Below are 18,985 nucleotides of genomic sequence, written 5' to 3'. Positions count from 1 at the left end.
CTCTATTCTTAATTGTTTTCTCTTGGTCAACAGATTCAGTCTTCACTGAGATCATATCTGAGACCTTTAATCATGGCAGAACCTACAAAGCATTACTGCACACAGTAAGTACCTAATAAGTGCTGGTAGAATTTATACAGTATTAGTGCACAGTAATATACAGTATGTGCCTAATAAATGCTTGTTGAATTGCTGACTTAACAGAACCTGGGCTCCCCTGGGGTAGGCTTTGAGAACCAATCATTACTTCTGCACCATGGTAAGGCAACAGAGGACTTTGGAACATTAGAAAACTATCCTGCCCTGAAGGAGTTTATATTCTCCTGGGGCAATATGTAAAGACCCTGGAAAATTGCATTATTTCTCTAAAAAAGATTCCCTGCCCTAATATTTCTCTTCTTTTCCTTTCTAAGATTCTATGACTACTAGGGACAGATGGGGAGGGGGTAAGTATGTAGAGCCCTAAGTTCTCCAGGCTCAAGCTTCTGAGAGGCATTTATGGTCTTTAGGAGCCACAATCTGTTACCATGGGGTGTTCAGGATTCTCCTCTTTATTGTTTCCCTCTTGCTCTATTTTATTAAACTCCTGGGGATTCAGAATTTATGCCCCTTACCCTATGAGATTATTTGGGATGACTCTACCTCTACTTCCCCCAAGCTTTGACTGAGACACTTCACAAACCCTAAACCCAGAAGGTGACTCACAGGACGAAGTTTGGGGGAGATGATGTCCAGGAGTAGACAGAGAGCTTCAAGGATGAGAGACTGCGGGGATGAACGGCTTCGGGCACCTGGAGTGACCCCTGACACCAGAGACATAATCAGGTTCTGGGTATGGTTCATCTTATTCAGTGCCTGGAGATTGGTTTAATAAAAAAAAAAATTTTCAACTAGTGATGTGTTAGGTAGTTTCTTCCCACCTCCCCTCCAAAAAACAGGATATTCTGGGCTCAAGAACTAGGGGAAAGGGTTAATAATAGAGTGAGAAAACACTAGGGCCTATGTTTTCAGCATAAATACAGTAAGAAGAGATTCTGAAGCTAGTTCTTAAAATTGATTGGGGAAGGTGGAAGAAGGGGAAGGGGAATATGGGAATGCAATGATCAGGATCCATTTCAGTAAAGGACCACTGGAGAGATCCTAAAAGGTTTCAGAAATCAGAGCTCCCAAGAGGGTCAATGGCAAACTACACAGGCAAAGGATATAGACACCTTCTCTATTTCCAAGTCCCCCAATCTCTTCTTGATTCATCCTCAGCCCACGAATTTGCTATTAAGCTAAGAGGTAGGTAAGACATGGCTAACTTTATTTATTTTTTAATGTGGATAGAAGGAATAGGGTATTAGACTGGGGGGAAGAGAAAGGTTCTATCCAGCTGTACCTTCTTAACTAGATGGTATAACAGAATGAAATCAGAAAAATTTAGAGCAAAACAGCTTGGACTTTGAGTCAAATAGATGCTAACTACAATACTAGGAAAAAAGAGAAAACCTTGCCTCACATGAATTTGAGTTATGAATGTCCCTTTATCTCCCTACCATCCTGAGGGGCTGGCACTTACTTCATGCTGGCTGTTGGGGTAGGAGATCCTAGGGATGCTGTTGGCTGCAAAGAGAAGATGAAAGGCTACAGGGAGGAAAGGTAAATATCTCATGAGCTGGAAGTTCTGACCATGTCGTACAGTCTGGTCCAGGATGTCTTCAAATATCAACCAATCCATGGCAGTACACACAGAGTTTAAGGTGGGATCTTTGAGCTTCATGTTCAGGAAGTTGTCATAGAGGCCCTGGATGAGATCAAAGGAAAAAACTCTGAACTAATGGGGAAGGTGTTGGGGAGAGAGATAAGGGGCAGGGTATATTATGCCAAATTCTTCTCTTCATCCCTTACCATTCTAACCCTCACAGAACATTTCCCCCAGGTCTACTGTCCCCCCCATCCTTCAAAGTTTGCAGATGACAATCCTCAAACATAGTTTGTACCATATCACTTCCTTAATGGAAGCCATTCATTGTTTCTTCCTACCCAGAGTGGGGGCTTCCAAAATGAGGGTCACAACACAAATGATCAACCAATCAATGAGATTATCTCCAATACAACTACACCTACCCTCACACCTCAACATTCCTCAACTAAACTTTCTTTTCTTGCTATACAAATTCCCAATCTCACTATTTCTGGACTGAGCTGACTCATTAGAGCCATAATTAACCTAACTACTATTTGGGAGCCCACAGTAGCAGCTGCCTAGGTACAACTGGAAAAACTACCCTTGCTCTATCCTGCAGATTGCTTTCTTTCCATTCTTAGATAGTCTAGTGGCTATGACAGGTGCCCTGACCCTCTTGGGCAATGACCAGTGTCAGCTTGGCTCCAGTTTTTTCATTTGGGGAGTTTCACAAGAAAAATGGGCATCAATAAATTGCAATCCACCCCCTGCAACTTCTTTACATTCTCTTTCCATTCAAACCCACCCCTCTTCTGAACAATGGATCATCATCCTTCCAACAACTCAAGTTTTCAACTTCAGCATCATCTTAAACTCATTTTCTCTCATCCTAAGTATCCAAATCCAATCACTCCAAGTAGCCAAATCTTGTCACTTCTCCCTCAAAAACATCACTTGTATCTGTCTCTTCTGCTCTAACTTAGGACTTTTTCATCCCTCTCTTACACTATCACAAAAGTGATAATTTTTAATGCTAATCAAACCCTGGCTCAAGTCTCTTCCAGCTCCAATCCAATTTCCACATAGCTGCCAAAGTGACTTTCTTAAATCACAAGTCTTAACATATCACTCTCTTACTCAAGAAACTCTATTAGCTCTCTACTGAGAATTAGATATTATTTCATCTTTATCTCATCCTTATAAAAATGTCTTTTTGTGTGGTTTTCTCACATATACAATTATTTATATAAAATACATTCATATTAGGGACTAAAAATTTTGTTTAAAAGAAAAATGCTAGGAAAAAAAATTTTGGATAGGATTTTTGTGACCAAGAAAGATTGAAAACCACTGACCTGGAGGATAAAAGCCAAATTCTGTGGTTGAGCATTCTAGGCCTCCTACCCCATCCTATGCTTTCAGCTTTATTTACAAAAGCACACTTTGCCCAACAATAGCTAGTTGTCTCATAAATGTTCACATGGAAGAACTAGGCAAGTAAATATGGCAAAGCTTACTGCAGGCCATCCCTGCAACTAAAAACAGCCCAGAGTTTAGGTTCTATCACTGGAAGAGTGAAGAAAGTCACTATAAAAGAAGAATATATCAAAAGCCCTCACACCCAGCTAAGCTACAAAATAAGTTTATAGGGAAGACAGAAGCAGAAGGTGGCTATGTATCTCAGTGAGTAGAGCACTGGACTTGGAGTCAGGAAGACCTGAGTTCAAATCCAACCCCAGACATTTACTCATTGTGTGACTCTGAGCACTTAAGTCACTTAACTCATTTGCTTTAGGAAGCAGATAACTCAGTAGATAGAATGCTGAGTTTAGAGTTAGGAAGACCTGAGTTCAAATCCAGTCTCAGAGACTTACTAGCTGTGTAACCCTGGGTAAGCCAGGATTACTGTTTGCCTCAGTTTTCTCATCTGTAAAATGAAGAAAAATAAAAATGGCAAACTATTCCAGTATTTTTGCCAAGAAAACCCCGAATGGGGTCATGAAGAATCAGATGTGACTGAAACAAATGAACAACAACAAAACAGTTAAGGTTGTTGTGAGGATCAAATAACATAATTGTAAAGCACTTAACTTACTTGGTATACAGTAAAGCGCTATATAAATGTTAGTTATTATTACTGAAATTGCATTTTATATTTTATAGAAAATTTATATATGTATATATTTATATTTTATAGAAACATTTGTATTTTCCCCCCCAACATCCTGTGAGCATTATGTTCCCCAGTTTGTAGATGATGAAACTGGGGTTCAGAGAGAGAGGAAATGACTAGTCTGAAGTCTTAAACCTAGTAAGGGTTGAAATTAGGGTCTGTATTAAACTTTTCCAAAGTCAAGGTCATTCTTGTTTCTACTATACAGTGCAGATTCTCTTAAGTAAACCTCAAAAAACTCATGACTCCCACAATCACTTTTCACTCACTAAAGTAGCTCAAAATCTAGAGTAATTCTGTCCAAGCTGATAGTGGTGGCAAGGGGTGAACTCTCCCTAAGGCTGCTGCAGGCTAATATGCTCAACACCTGCTCATATTTCCAGGAAGAATTTAACAAAAATTTAAAAAGCAAAATAACCAAACTTATTTCATGTGTGCTTTTACATTATTCCCCAAATCCTGGCCTTAGCTCACCTGCATTATCAAGTCCCAAAATTAATCTTTCAAAACAAACCCAGGGCTCAATCAGAGGTTTCCTGGAAGCCTGGAGGGGCAGTTTCCTGTATAGACCCACACATGCTGGCCTGTTAATCTAAAGCCGATTTAGGAGAGAGAATCCCTGGTTCAACAAGAACATGGGTTACTGATGAAACTGAGAGTCAACAGAGGTACAGAATCTCTTAACCCTTCACATAGAAGAGGAATGCAAAGAGCTTTGACCTTAGAGGTCAAGAGACCCTAGTTTAATCTGGCCTCAGACACTTAATAATTACCTAGCTGTGTGTCCTTGGGCAAGCCACTTAACCCCATTGCCTTGAAAAATCTTAAAAAAAAAAAAAGACCCGAGTTTAGACCCCAGCAATGCCACTGACTGCCAATGTTCATCTCTGCAGGCCTCAGTTTCTCTGTAGAATAAGTTATAACACTTGCCCAACTGTGCTCACTGCATTTGTTTCTGGAAACACATCTAGAAGACTGGCTTGCCCTGGGGAATCTCTGGCATCTCAGAAGCAAATCCACTGGGGAAATGTGGAAGTGGGCTTTACCTGGGTCACCTTCTCATGATCCCCTGTGGAGGTGGTGATATGCAGGATGTGGTGGAACCTCTGAGCTGATGTATGAAGAGGAGCCCTGTCCATAGGACCATTGTCACCGTCAAGGAGTGTTTGATTTGGCAGAAAGACATTCTGGCCGATGCGTTGCCTGAGGATGCCAAAGAGAGATATGGAACAAAGGTTCTCATCAGGCCCTTGGAGGTAGCAACCCCACATCTACCTGCTTCCAGATGAGGTCTTCACAAAATTCTCCAGGCAAAATTAACTTCAATTCTATTTAAATTCTTTCCATCTTTATTGTGATGCTATCATAGAAAAAGGCCTGGATTGAAAGTTCAGAGTCCTGGGTCTGGTGATGCCAGAAGTCTGGCATTAAACCATCTATGTTAACCATAAAACAAGTCCCTAATTTGTGGGGCTCTATAAAACGAGGGAATGGAACCCAATAGTCTTGGAGTTTCTGCTAGGTTTGATAATTTACATTCCATAATCTAAGGTGCCTTTCTCTTCTGACATTCTACAATTCTCTTGTGGATGTGAGTCAAGTAGCATCCAAGATACTGACAATAGCAGAAAGAAGGAACACCAAGGCAAAAGATAATAATTATAAAAGCACAGCTGTGGTATAATATACACACACACATACAACTGTGGAGCAGTGGAAAGAGCCTAAGATATGGATTCAGGGAACTGTGGTTTCAATCTTGGCTGTGCTGCTTGGGAACCTGTGCAGCCTTGGGGAAGCCATCTCTTCCAAATAGGCATCAGTTTCTCTACTTATAACTACGTATTACAAGATCAGGGTTTTAAAAAATCTGTTTTGGGTCAAAGAACCTGTGGACAGTCTGGTGAAGCTTCCAGAACCCTTCTCAGAATGTTTTTAAATGCATAAATAAAAAACATAGGACTACAGAGAACATTAATTAGACTGAAATACAATTGTTTATGGACCCCCAGGTTAAAAACTTCTGGATTATATGATCTGAGATCTTTCAGTTATGACTTCCTATATTCTTTTTTTTTTTTAGGTTTTTGCTAGGCAATGGGGTTAAGTGGCTTGTTCAAGGACACACAGGTAGGTAATTATTAAGTGTCTGAGGCTGGATTTGAACTCAGGTACTCCTGACTCCAGGGCCGATTCTCTATCCACTGTGCCACCTAGCCGCCCAACTTCCTATATTCTAGGACTCCATCTCTGACATGCTATAATTCTATGTATAAGTGAGATGAGAAACATTAACAAAAATACCAAAAAGAGCAAGAGGTGACACCGACAAGGGGAGGAGATAGAATTATGGAATTAAATGTGGTCAGAAAAATTGTGATGGGAAACTCATGCCAAGTCAGTCCACGATTGTTTATTTCAAGGGGGAAACAACTCTCACCTGTATATGCCTCAGTCATTCCTGAAGGCATCATTGAATTAAAATCATGAGAATTTTAGATAATAGCTCCTCCATCTACCAAATGCCTTGCAAACTTTAAAGCTCTATATAAATGTTAACTATTATCACTGTTTCATTGGTGGATGTGACCTAAAAACGACAATCTGGTCCAGCTCCTTGTCTAGAGGTTAAAATGACTTGTTCAAAGTCAAAGTTAAAGGAAGGTGAGAGGACAAGAACAAGATTACTGGCATTCTATATGACAACTATTTTAATTCCTTCCTTCCATAAACAGGATACTAAACAAAATATGACTTTAAAAAGAAGGAAAAAGAGAAAGGAAAGGAAAGATGGAAGAAAGTAAAAAGGGAGGGAGGGAGAGAGGAAATGAAGAAAAGGAAGGGGAATAAAGGAAAGGAAAGGAGGGAAGGAAAAAAGTAAAGGAATAGAAAGAAGGAAAAGGTAAAGAAAGGAGGGAGAAATGGACAAAAGAAGAGGAAAAAGAGGATGGAAAGTACAAAAGGAAGGAGTAAAGAAGATACAAGAAGGAAAAGGAGGAAAAGACAAAAGAAAAGAAAAGGAGGCTGGTAATATATTTTAGAAAGATTTTCATTTATAACAGTGAAATTCAAAAAACAGTTGTGAAACCTAAAGGGATAATAATTTAGTTAATTTAAAAATTCACTCATATGAAACTCAGGTGCAACTGCCTAACCATGTGGAAGGATGAATGAGGCACTGCTATCTTAGCATTAGATTAAAGTTGTGCATAGCCAGGATGGTGATAGGCATGGGGATGGGTGACTTGGTACTTGCCGTAAAAGGCGACATCTGGTGGTAGCATGATTAATAGTCTCTGAATATACCAGGCAGGTGAGGTCAGGAGCACAGGAGATGAAATCACTCCTTATCACCCCAGTTGTACGCAATACTCCCTCCCCATCTCCATTTGTACCCTTGCTCAGAAATAAAAGCCACTTTCTGGTCTCCAGGAATGCCAGGTATTTCCCTACAGCAGTAATTCTTTTCCTTTTTGAGCAGCATGGATCACTTTTAGCTTAGTCTAGAGAAATCTTAAAAGAGTAGTTTTAAATGCACAAAATAAAACATAAAATTACAAAGGAAATCAATTATAATGAAATATTAAAAAAAAAACAACAACCATGTTTATGGACCCCTGGGTAAAAACCCACACCCTGGCAGTTTTTTGTTTTTATAACAAAGAATATCAGTGAGGGATCAAGGAAAGAATGAGAAACTGGGCTTGGTCTTAACTAGATCACCTTCTCCAAAGCACTTAACCTCTCTGGGGTTGGATTTCCCCATCTGTTAAATGAAGGGGGTAGGGGCAGCTAGGTGGTGCAGTGGATAAAGCACCAGTCATTGGAGTCAGGAGTACCTGGGTTCAAATCCTGTCTCAGACACTTAATAATTACCTAGCTGTGTGGCCTCGGGCAAGCCACTTAATCCCATTTGCCTTGCAAAAACCTAAAAAAACAAAACAAAAATAAATGAAGGGGGTGGACTCACTGACCTATAAATTCCTTTTTTGGCTCTATCAGTCCATGATTTAAATCCAAGTTTTGTGCTTGATTCTAAGCTGCTGGTGTATCCTACTGGATTTGACTGCAGGCTGTATTATAGCACCTGGCCAGGTAAGGAGACCAAAGGAACTTTCCCCTGGCAATTCCCACTGCTGGGTTCCTGGAAGCCCTCCAGGTCTTTGTGTTCCCATCCCTACATACTCCAACTCCATACTCCAGAGACTTGGTGTTACCTCTGAATCTTGGGCAACTGAAATATTTCTTGCCAAATGGAAAACAGTCCCTTCTTCTGGTCCTTCAAGCCAATGCTCATGGTCTGTACCATCCTTGAACTCAGCTCCTTCTGGCCCCGGCCATACAGGAACTAGGTATCCAACAACCAGAAGAAAATACACAGAGTATGAGGAATGATTCACTTGGGGATGCAAACTTGAAATTTGTCACTTTAGAGCATCAAGTTAAGTAACTTGGTTTCCCAAACTCTTGGGAAGTTCACCGAATATCAAGGTGGAAGAAACCTTAGGCTCTACCTCATTTTACAAAGAAAAAAATAATTAAGTAAATGAGCCAGGGTTTGAAACCAGATCTTCTGACCCCAAACTTAAGGTTCTTTTCCTCTAATATATAAACCTGAACAAGGTTTAGAGAGAGAGTAAGAGATGGGAGTAAAACATTGGTTCTGGTAGAGAATACAGTGTGACATTAAACAAGTTGTGGTTTATGGTTGTGATGGAATATTGTATGATGAGAAATGAAGGGATGATTTCAAAAAAACCTTAGAAGACCTATATGAATTGATGTAGAGTGAAAAGACCAGAATCAGGAGATCATTATACACAGCAATAATAATCAACTGTGAAAGACTTAGATATTCTGATCCAATATGCAAAATGATTCCAAAGAACTCACGGATGAAAAATATCGTTCACTTTCAGAGAGAGAACTGATGAATTCAGAGTGTAAACTGATTATTGTTATTCCCTTTGTTTTTCTTGCTTTTATTTGCAACATGGTTAATACAGAAATGTTTTGAATGACTTCACATATATTAATTGATATCATACTGCTTGTCTTCTCAACAAGGAAGAGATAGAGAATTTAGAAATCAAAATATTTTTAAAATGAATGTTAAAAATAAATTAAAAATGAAAAAACATTAGGTGACATTTAATGTTCTTAACACCATCCTGTAAGTTGATTATATATGTATAAACAGATATATTAAAAAAGATTTATATATGTACATACACACACAGAATCCCTAAAGTCTTAGTTGCCTTATTAAGCTTTAATTCCTTAAAATCGTACTATAACTTATAGAAGAACATCCTGTGAGTATATTGTATATGCTTTTTCCTTTTTATATCATTTTGGCTATACACTTCCTCTCCTCTTCCCCTACACCCTTTTAATGAAGAAAAACAATTAAGAAAAATCAACCAATGCAGTGACTTTATCTGCCATGATATATACCATTAAGGTCCTGTAATCCTCTATTTTTTCTATCAAGAAAAGAGAGGCATGTTTCACTTTCTGCTCTGGAACTGGCAGTTAAAATCATTCAGGATTCAACTTGCTTTTGGTGTACTATTTGTTCCATCTTTAATATTATATGATGAGAAGGGGTGGCTAGGTGGCATAGTGGATAAAGCACCAGCTCTGGAGTCAAGAGTACCTGGATTCAAATCCGGTCTCAGACACTTAATAATTACTTAGCTGTGTGGCCTTGGGCAAAAAAAAAAAAAAAAAAAAAGAATTATATGATGAGATGACCTGGAAATCCCGGTATTTTGAAACCAGAAATGACTTTAAAGAGGAGAACCAGGGCGGCTAGGTGGCACAGCGGATAGAGCACTGGCCTTGGAGTCAGGAGTACTTTAGTTCAAATCCGACCTCAGACACTTAATAATTACCTAGCTGTGTGGCCTTAGGCAAGCCACTTAACCCCATTGCCTTGAAAAATCTAAAAAAAGAGAGAGAGAGAGAGAGAGAGAGAGAGAGAGAGAGAGAGAGAACCAGGCCCCTTATTTTTATAGATGACAAAAAGATCCAATGATGTGTTAACATCAGGGCTAATACAAGAACTCAGACCTCGTACCTTAAGTTGAGAACCCTCTTCATTCTCCCATGGATCTCTTCTAAATTTCAAGAAGGGATTGGAGAAAACCTCTGCTTAGACTTATGATGGATTTATTAAAGGATAGAGGGAATGGTTGAGTCATTTCCTCTAACTGTAGGGTGGATCTTCTTTGGGTTCCCCCATCAGAAACAGAATTTGTGAGGCTGATTACAGGGGAAGGAAGAAGGCTGCCATATTCTAGTAGATAGCGGCTCCATGTTTTAAAGATGCCAACTAGAAAGCTGGCCAATGACCCAAGTTATCCAGTGTTGCCTTTACTGATAAAGGAAGGGGGCTAGTTCAGTGAAACTTCCTACTATCAAACCCCAATCCTGGAAGTCATTGCCAAAGTTCATTAGTTGGAGTTTGTACCTGCAGGGTATTTATGCAGGAACGGATATCATTCTCTGTCTTCTCACACAGCATCATGAGGGTACCAGTATCTGCTTTCATTCCCTGTCGCAAGGAGATCTAAGACAAGATGATATTAGGTGTTAAACCTCCCCACTGGATTTATGCTCTCCCAAGATCAAGTCTGGGCCAGTTAGATGGCACTTAACCCTGTTTACCTTAGTTTCCTCATTTGTAAAATGAGCTTCTCATTTTAGCAAATCATCCTCATTTCTTTGCCAAGAAAACCTTAAATAGGTCATGAAAAGTCAGACACAATTGAAAAACAATTGTACAACGAAAGATCAAGGTTATGTCCACAAATCAGAAATGGGAGAGAATTAAGGAAAGGCTAACCTCCTCCTTTTTTTTAGGAAGTAGGCCTAAAACCATCGCCCTTCCTTTTTCTCACTTGCCTATAGCACCTTGGCTGATTCATCAATCCCCCCTTGGTCTCATTTCTCCCCTCAAAACAATCCACATATTATTCATTGCTTTATTCATTGCTCTTCAAGTCCTCCACCCACAGTAGCTAATGTATCCTAAAGGCATAGAAAGCTAATTGCTGGGTAGCAATATCTTCACTGACAAAATCAAGATATGATTAAAACATGATAGAGCATTTATTAAGTTATTTTTTGTGCCAGTCAAGAATATAAAAGTAAATCCTCCCCCCAAAATTAGTCTCTATCTTCAAAAAGTTTACATTCTACTTGGGGAAGACAACATAGACAGGGAGTTGGTAAGTGGAAGATAGGGAGAGAAAGAAGTGTACCCATTCCCTCAGGACAAGATGGCAGACATCAATGACAATGTCTTAGATCTGAAGCATACTTAATCCAAATCTGTGCAGGCTTGGAAAATGCTCAAGGTTGGGCCCATAGCAGGTGGGTCTCCAGACTGATGATTTCCTTCATTTTAATGCAGAAAATCTACTGAGAAGGAAGTCACGATAAATGTGTATTGGAGGCAGCTCTGACAATAACCCCAGAAAGCCAGGAGGTGCTCTAAGATCCAGTCTGAAGGTAAGGATAAGTTTTGTGTCTAATTTTCAAGATTAGCAGCAGCATCACCTCAGGCCCAGCCCCTCAGCTCTTTTTCTAAATCAAGATACTGACCTCATTCAACCTCTGGACCAGTCGGGAAGGTAGAGTCTGTGGGAACTGTAGGAGGAATGCCTGCTGCTTCAGTTGTCTCAAAGAAGGTGTGTATCTATCCAGGATCAAATGAAATGTTTAATACATACATGCTTGTTTCCTTCCCTTCCCCTCAGGAAAGAAGGGCCAAAAACCACAAGAAAAGCTATCAGCATGGGGGGCTAGGTGGCGTAGTGGACAAAGCACTGGCCCTGGAGTCAGGAGTAACTGGGTTCAAATCCGGTTTCAGACACTTAATAATTACCTAGCTGTGTGGCCTTGGGCAAAAGCCACTTAACTCCATTTGCCTTACAAACAAACAAACAAACAAAAAAAAAAACAAAAAGCTATCAGCATGGAGGAAGAGAATAAAGAATTGTCTGCCTTAGGGCTTAGATAACTCAAGGAATGGGATGTGAACTAAAGAGCCCAGATTTGGTCTTTGAAATAAAGGTGCTCTCTCCAAATGAGAAGTGAGATTGGTTTAATAAGAACATTAGAAAAAAAAAAACAAGCCCCAATAATCTGATGATGTATCCAGACATTAAAGGGGGTGGGAAGGTAGAAAAGAAAAAGCTGATTAGTATCAATAGATGGAAATGACTTTAGAGGTCATTTAGTTCAACCCTTTCATTTTACAGAGGAGGAAACTGAGGCCTACAAAAATTAAATGACTTGGCCAAGGTCACACAGTGGTGGAACTGAGATTTTGAACCAGGTCCACTGACTCCATATTCTTTTTAAAATTTTTTTTCATTTAATTTAAGGCAATGAGGTTAAGTGACTTGCCCAAGGTCTAACAGCCAAACATTAATTGTCTGAGGCTGGATTTGAATTCAGATCCTCCAGATTCCAGGGCTGGTGCACCACCTAGCTGCCCCTCCATATTCTTTCCATTGTACATGCTTGAAAGAAGAGGGCACTCAATCCTTAACAATGCCGACTTCGACCAACAAAAATCTACGATAAAGGCAATTTAAAGATGAGGAGATCAAAGTAATCCACAGCCATATGAAAAAATGCTCTAAATCATTAATTATTAGAGAAATGCAAATTAAAGCTTCTCTGAGGTACCACCTCACACCTCTCAGATTGGCCAGTATGACCAGGAAGGATAATGATCATTGTTGGAAGGGATGTGGGAAATCTGGGACACTATTACACTGTTGGTGGAGCTGTGAACTCATCCAACCCTTCTGGAGAGCTATTTGGAACTATGCCCAAAGGGCAACAAAAATGTGCATACCCTTTGACCCAGCCATACCACTACTGGGTCTATACCCTAAAGAGATGAGGAAAAAGGGTAAAAACATTACTTGTACAAAAATATTTATAGCAGCCCTGTTTTGTGGTGGCAAAGAATTGGAAATCCAGTAAATGTCCTTCAATTGGGGAATGGCTTAGCAAACTGTGGTATATGTATGTCATGGAACACTATTGTTCTATTAGAAACCAGGAGGGATGGGATTTCAGGGAAACCTGGAGGGATTTGCATGAACTGATGCTGAGTGAGATGAGCAGAACCAGAAAAACACTGTATACCCTAACAGCAACATGGGAGTGATGTTCAACCTTGAAGGACTTACACATTCCATCAGTGCAACAATTGGGAACAATTTTGGGCTGTCTGCAAAGGAGATTACCATCTTTATCCAGATAAGGAGCTGTGGAGTTTGAACAAAGTGCAAGGACTATTCCCTTTAATTTAGAAAAAAAAACCAGATAGCTTACTGTCTGACCTTGTTACCTCTTAGACTTCTCTTTAAGGATATGATTTCTCTCTCATCACATCCAATTTGGATCAAGGTACAACATGGAAACAAAGTAAAGACTGACAGAGTGCTTTCTGTGGGGGGAGTGGGGAGGGAGGCAAGATTGGGGGAAAATTGTAAAACTCAAATAATATCTTTAATAAAAATAAATTTAAATTAAAACAAAAAAATCTATGATAATTGAGATCTTGAATAGGGGACATATCAAGTAAAAAGTTCCAGGTGGACTTATTTTGCATTTATCATGCATTAGGTATGATTTCAATGATTTGAAAAATGCCTGCTAATGTGAAGCTTATCTCATTAATACTGATCCTCTCTCAAATGGCATTATAACTTTTAAAAATTTTGAAAGCCTTGGACTTGGAAGAACTAAATCTGAAGGTGACTCAAAAAATTAATGGAAACCCATGGGCAGATTGAAGAAAAGTATAGCATTCTTTCTAACAATATCTTGAACATCAGAGGTAGAGTGAATGATAATGAATATGAAGGATATTTTTGATTAGGAAAAGACGTAGGCCAGTTGAGTCAGGAAAGTGAGGGATCAACCAGTTGACAGCCAAAGCATTAGACTGGCTTACATGATGTATTTTTAAATTTTTTTTTATTAATTTAAGGCAATGGGGTTAAGTGACTTGTCCAAGGTCACACAAACTACGTAATTATTAGGTGTCTGAGGCCAGATATGAACTCAGGTCCTCCTGACTCCAGGACCAGTGCTCTATCCACTGTGTCACCTAGCTGCCCCTCATAATGATGCACTGAAAGAATCTGAAGAAGGCCTTCAGTATCTCACATTTATCTTTGATGAAGGACTTATGCAAAGACTGAGGCAACAACCCCTCAGGATAAGAAGGGGCAAATGGATTGAAAGTCTATATCTACAGAGGGAAGGCCTACACTGATGACATCACATCGTTTCATTGGTATTTTTAGATAATATTAGCCTGGGAATTGTCCTCTGTGCATGAACTAATGATTTAAATCACTAAACAATTGTGTGTAATAGAAAGAGCCTTGGACAAGAAAATTTCTGATGTCATTTCCACTTATGATTCTATATTCTATTTCTTCTTCCCCAACTCTTGGCATTGAACCCTTTCTTGTAACAAAGAAAGTCAAACTAAAACAAGCAAGAATGACCACATTTGACTGTGTATATGACATGCTACAGCCCTAATTGTTCATTAAGAGAACCTAGAACAGTTCTAATGCCACCATTTTGAATGGAACATCAGAGCCGGAAAAGGCCTTGAGAATCAAGTCCAACTTTTCTATTTTATTCAGAGAAAGATACTGAAAAGGGAAACAACACAGACACTCACTGGTCATTGCAGATGCAGATAATAGGCCGTAGCAAGAGGCCCCCTTCTTTTTTCCTTTTCTTGCCTCCCCCAGCTGCTCCTCCTGTGGTCTCCATCTCTCCTGCATCCTTACGATTAATGATGCTAAGAAGCACATTGATGGAGGGCTGAAGGGAGACAGGGGAAGTATGTGGATAAGTAGTTGAACTCCAGCACATAGGAATATGATATAAAACAGAACATATTTTTCTGGAATAACACCTATATTCAGAAGTGTATTGGTAAATATTTAACAACCAGCTCTCTGAAGAAACATTTAATCTACATTGTTAACATTTTCTCCAATCAACAAAACAATAAGCCCTGCTCTGTAAGATTTGCCACAATGAAATACAAATGCTCAGCTGAAAATTTAACAATTAGCTCTTTTTAAGTTTTTGCAAGGCAATGGGGTTAAGGATTTGCCCAAGGCCACACAGCTAGGTAATTATTAAGTGTCTGAGGCTGGATTTGAACTTAGGTCCTCCTGACTACAGGGCCCGTGCTCCATCTACTGTGCTACCTAGCCGCCCCAAACAATTAGCTCTTAAGAGTTGGTATGAACTGGCTCCATCATACCCTTGCTTGTATACCATCCCTAGTTCACTCACTAGGATACCGCCAATGAGTGGGAAAGGGGGAAGAAAAAATATAGCAACAACAAAAATAACTTGTAAAGGATGCTAATCTGGACCTTTGTAAGTCTAAATCTGAACCATGCCCACTACCCCCTACAGGTAATCTGAGTGTTAATTTGTCTGCTTTTTGAGATGATGGGAAAATTGTGACTTTTATTTGATAGTTTTGTCTCACAGTAGATAGAGGGAAGGGAATGTGAGTTAGATTGAAAACATGGTGATAAAAATGAGTCCCAAACAACTTAATATTCAATATAGAATGATCCAGTAAGACCAGGTGGACAAGTTCCATGCTTGACTTGAGCATGCTTTGTAAGGAGGGATAGAATTTTAACCTAAGGAGGATTTTTAACTTGGGAGATCAGAGAAAGTAGAGGCTTCTGGCCTAAGGAGCTCAGTGAGGCCTGGGGAATTTTTGTTTGTACAGCTCTCCTTGGTCCTCGTTCTTTTACCTCCAATTTTGCCATCTTTTAAAGACTCAGTTCAAGTTTCTCCTCTTCCTCCATGAGATCTGAACTGATTATTCTAGCCCTCACTACTCTTTATTTGAGAATCATCCTTCAAGACTGTGAAGTACCCAAGGAGCAGGCCTAAATCTTTTCTTGCTCCCAAGTACTTCATCCAGATTTATCAGTAGATGGCCAAAGTCAGGGCACAGATGTGAGCTGGAACACACAGTTCAGAAGGTAGGTCTATGGAATAACAAGTGTGGCTTCCTTCTTTTAAAAACTGCATCCTACTTTGTGTGGGAAGAGCACCTGGAACTTTATATCATTCAGTTGTTTTTCAGTCCTATCTGACTCTCTATAACACCACTTGGGGTTTTCTTAGCAAAGACACTGGAGTGGTTTGCCATTTCCTTCTCCAGTTCATTTTACTAGAAAACTGAGGCAAATAGGGTTAAGTGATTTGCCCAGGGTCAAATAGCTAGTAAGTTTGTGACTGAGTATCTCTTGGATTTCAGGATGACTACTAGGCCATTGACACATTACCTCTCTCAGACTGTCATCCCTTGTCTGTGAGACAGCTGATGGGGACAATGGATCAAGTTGCTGTAAGGAACTAAGCTGTTGTCTCTGACTGAAGCTCACTGGTCTACCTGGGGATGGGGACTTAAACCCCATGAGCATAGTAGTGTATTGGTATATTGGGTCATAATCCAGAGGGTCTGTCCCCGGTGGGGTTCCTGCAGGCAGTTAGGAATTTGGTCATGCAGTAAGCTAAAAGCTGTTCTAAACGAGGCTTACCGTGGGTGCTCCATCTATTTCATCAATGATCAAGCAGTTAGGCTTCCCCTTGGCTCCCAAGACTGACTCCATCTGCGTGGCTGCTTCGATGCGAGTCTTGAAGACCTCAGGACTGCGGTCGTCACTGAAACAGAATCAGCCCAGAGTCATCAGAGCAACAAAGAATTATAGGTTGGAAGGAGACCTCAGAAGGTCCTATAAAGCAGTTCTCTCAAAGCCAGGGGAGATATTAAGAAGTCCTTCTTATCTCCAAAGTAAATCTTTCCTGTTGATGACCAAGGTAATGGGGGGAAAAACTCCACTAGATTTGGGAATTGAAAGGTCTAGGTTTAGATAAAGATTATACTTATCAATAGCAAAGCATTGTAAGCCTTGGGTTCCTTAGCTCTGAAATACAGATAACAGTGCAACCTATCTCACAGACTTGCTGTGAATAATAGCAATAATAGCTAGTATTCACATAATACTTTTAAGTGCCTTCTACATGTTATTTCTTCTGATCTTCAGAATAACCCTGAGAGGTACAAGCTATTTGTGTCCCCACTTCATGAGTAAGATGAGACTGAGGGTCAGTGTTCTCTCCCATATCAAACGATATACAAGATAGAGTTTGAACTCAGGGTTCCTGACTCAGAATTCAACACTATCCACCATTGTGGTTTATAAATCATGTAAAGCTCTCCTTTTTCTTTTTTCTTTTTTGTTTTTGTGCAAGGCAATGGGGTTAAGTGGCTTGCCCAAGGCCACACAGCTAGGTAATTATTAAGTGTCTGAGGCTGGATTTGAACTTAGGTCCTCCTGACTCTAGGGCCAGTGCTCTATTCACTGCACCACCTAGATGCCCCTCCTTTTTCTTCTTAAAGAACATTTTGCTAGTTTCAAAGTCCTCTCCTAGAGAATTCCTCCCTTGAAATCTCTTGCCCTTCCTCCACTCACCTGGCATTCATCTCCACCACACTGTACCCAGCATGCTTGGCAATCACATGTGCTAGGGTGGTTTTCCCCAAGCCAGGTGGGCCACACAGAAGGGCTACCTGTAGACAAGAGGGAACAGAAAAATGCACTGAAACCTTGAGGGTCATCCTCCCACCTTCTCCTCTATTAAGTCTTCCTTGACTAATCCAACCCCCACCCTTTGTTTTCTTTTTTTATTGACTCCTAAAGTATTCATGGTCATCACCATGCATCTCAGCACTTGATAATGTACTAAAGATTATTCCTTTCCCTTTGTCTGTGAATTTCATGTTCCCTACTAAAATTTTAAGTCTAAGATGGAGTTGAAAATGGAAAGAGCAAAGGATGGGTCCTGAGAGATGAGGGTTCTAGTACTGGCTCTGTCATTTAAGCTTTGTGACAACTCAAATTTATGTCTCTGGGCCTCAATTTGCTCATCTCTAAAGCAGGGAGAATGAGACCTGCATGAATAAGACCTAGTGAAGACTTTGGAATGAAATAATTCATTTACAAATCGCTTGAAATTTCTCTAAGTGCTAACAATCCTGGGAGTAGAGGCAATGCAAATTCTATCATTCCTACTTCACAGAAGAAGAAACTGAGGGTGACAGTCACAGAGTGAGATATAAACTTGCCTCCTGACTAAAAAAAAAAAACAGTTGTTTTAATTTCATTCTGCTAGAGCCCCCAGGAGTGGGATCTTGGGGAGAGTGGAGAATGCCACTTGGGGAGTCAGTTGTATAGCTACATTGCGTGCTTCACAGAGGGACCTCAATAGCCTCCCTATCATCTCCTGGTGTCTGAACCTTCACCTTATATCTGGGCCTGTTGTTCTGATCCAGCTCAGCCTCAAGGATCTCTTCCATCATCTGTTCTCTGGTCTTCCACTTCTGGGGTTCCCTGCCAAACTTAGAGGGAGCCCGGGCTGGTGGCTGCTCAGCATTCATTTTTGGTTTCTTGGCAAGTTTCTCTCTGCCGAACACCACCACATCCCATAGCTTGAGCCACTTCAGAAGACAGCGGTTGGTGTACTGTGGGAAGGAAAGTGGATATTTTCAAATAGCAGAGAAAGAGGGGGTCCAGATGGAAAAGCTGTCAATTCGTGGGCAAACTGTAGTTATTTAGTCATTTTCAGTCATGTCTGACTCTTCATGACCCCATTTGGAGTTTTCTTGACAAAGATACTGGAATACTTTGCCATTTCCTTCTTTACCTCATTTTACAGATGAGGAAACTGAGGCAAATGGTATTAGGTGACTTTTGCCCGGGTTACACAGCTAGTAAGTGTTTGAGGTCATATTCGAAAATGAGGGGCTTGAACAAACTCCTCTTGAGCTCTAGATCTATGGACCTATGATCAAGTCTCACTTCAGTTATCTGAATTTATCTGTAGTTTTTCCTTTAACCCATCAAACGCCCATCCCCTAAGCCCAGTGGCCATCATTGTACTAGAAGATCTTTCCAGGACTGGCAGGCAGGATATTGATCAAATTTGTTTTCTATTCCCACCCTCAATTCCCCAACATGTACACAGGTTTTATGATGAGAAAACCACTA

General features: G+C 40.2%; 1 protein-coding gene across 2 annotated transcripts in view; it reads right to left on the bottom strand.

Moving 5' to 3' along the window:
* Window positions 1–18,985, bottom strand: part of CHTF18 (chromosome transmission fidelity factor 18) — a 59,641-nt gene that overhangs the window by 25,903 nt on the left and 14,753 nt on the right. For both annotated transcript variants that reach the window (XM_074197110.1, XM_074197109.1), the window contains exons 8-17: window positions 18,241–18,459; window positions 17,411–17,508; window positions 16,475–16,598; window positions 14,572–14,717; window positions 11,454–11,547; window positions 10,318–10,416; window positions 8,060–8,190; window positions 4,889–5,045; window positions 1,562–1,786; window positions 706–855 (exon numbers count right to left, since the gene is read on the bottom strand). In XM_074197110.1, the coding sequence (XP_074053211.1) occupies window positions 706–855; window positions 1,562–1,786; window positions 4,889–5,045; window positions 8,060–8,190; window positions 10,318–10,416; window positions 11,454–11,547; window positions 14,572–14,717; window positions 16,475–16,598; window positions 17,411–17,508; window positions 18,241–18,459 (1,443 nt within the window). The remainder of the gene's footprint in view (window positions 1–705; window positions 856–1,561; window positions 1,787–4,888; window positions 5,046–8,059; window positions 8,191–10,317; window positions 10,417–11,453; window positions 11,548–14,571; window positions 14,718–16,474; window positions 16,599–17,410; window positions 17,509–18,240; window positions 18,460–18,985) is intronic.

This window comes from Macrotis lagotis, chromosome 8, assembly GCF_037893015.1.
Source record: "Macrotis lagotis isolate mMagLag1 chromosome 8, bilby.v1.9.chrom.fasta, whole genome shotgun sequence".
Taxonomy (NCBI): domain Eukaryota; kingdom Metazoa; phylum Chordata; class Mammalia; order Peramelemorphia; family Peramelidae; genus Macrotis; species Macrotis lagotis.
Note: the sequence above shows the minus strand (reverse complement) of the source record. Positions and strands in the feature narration are given on the sequence as shown.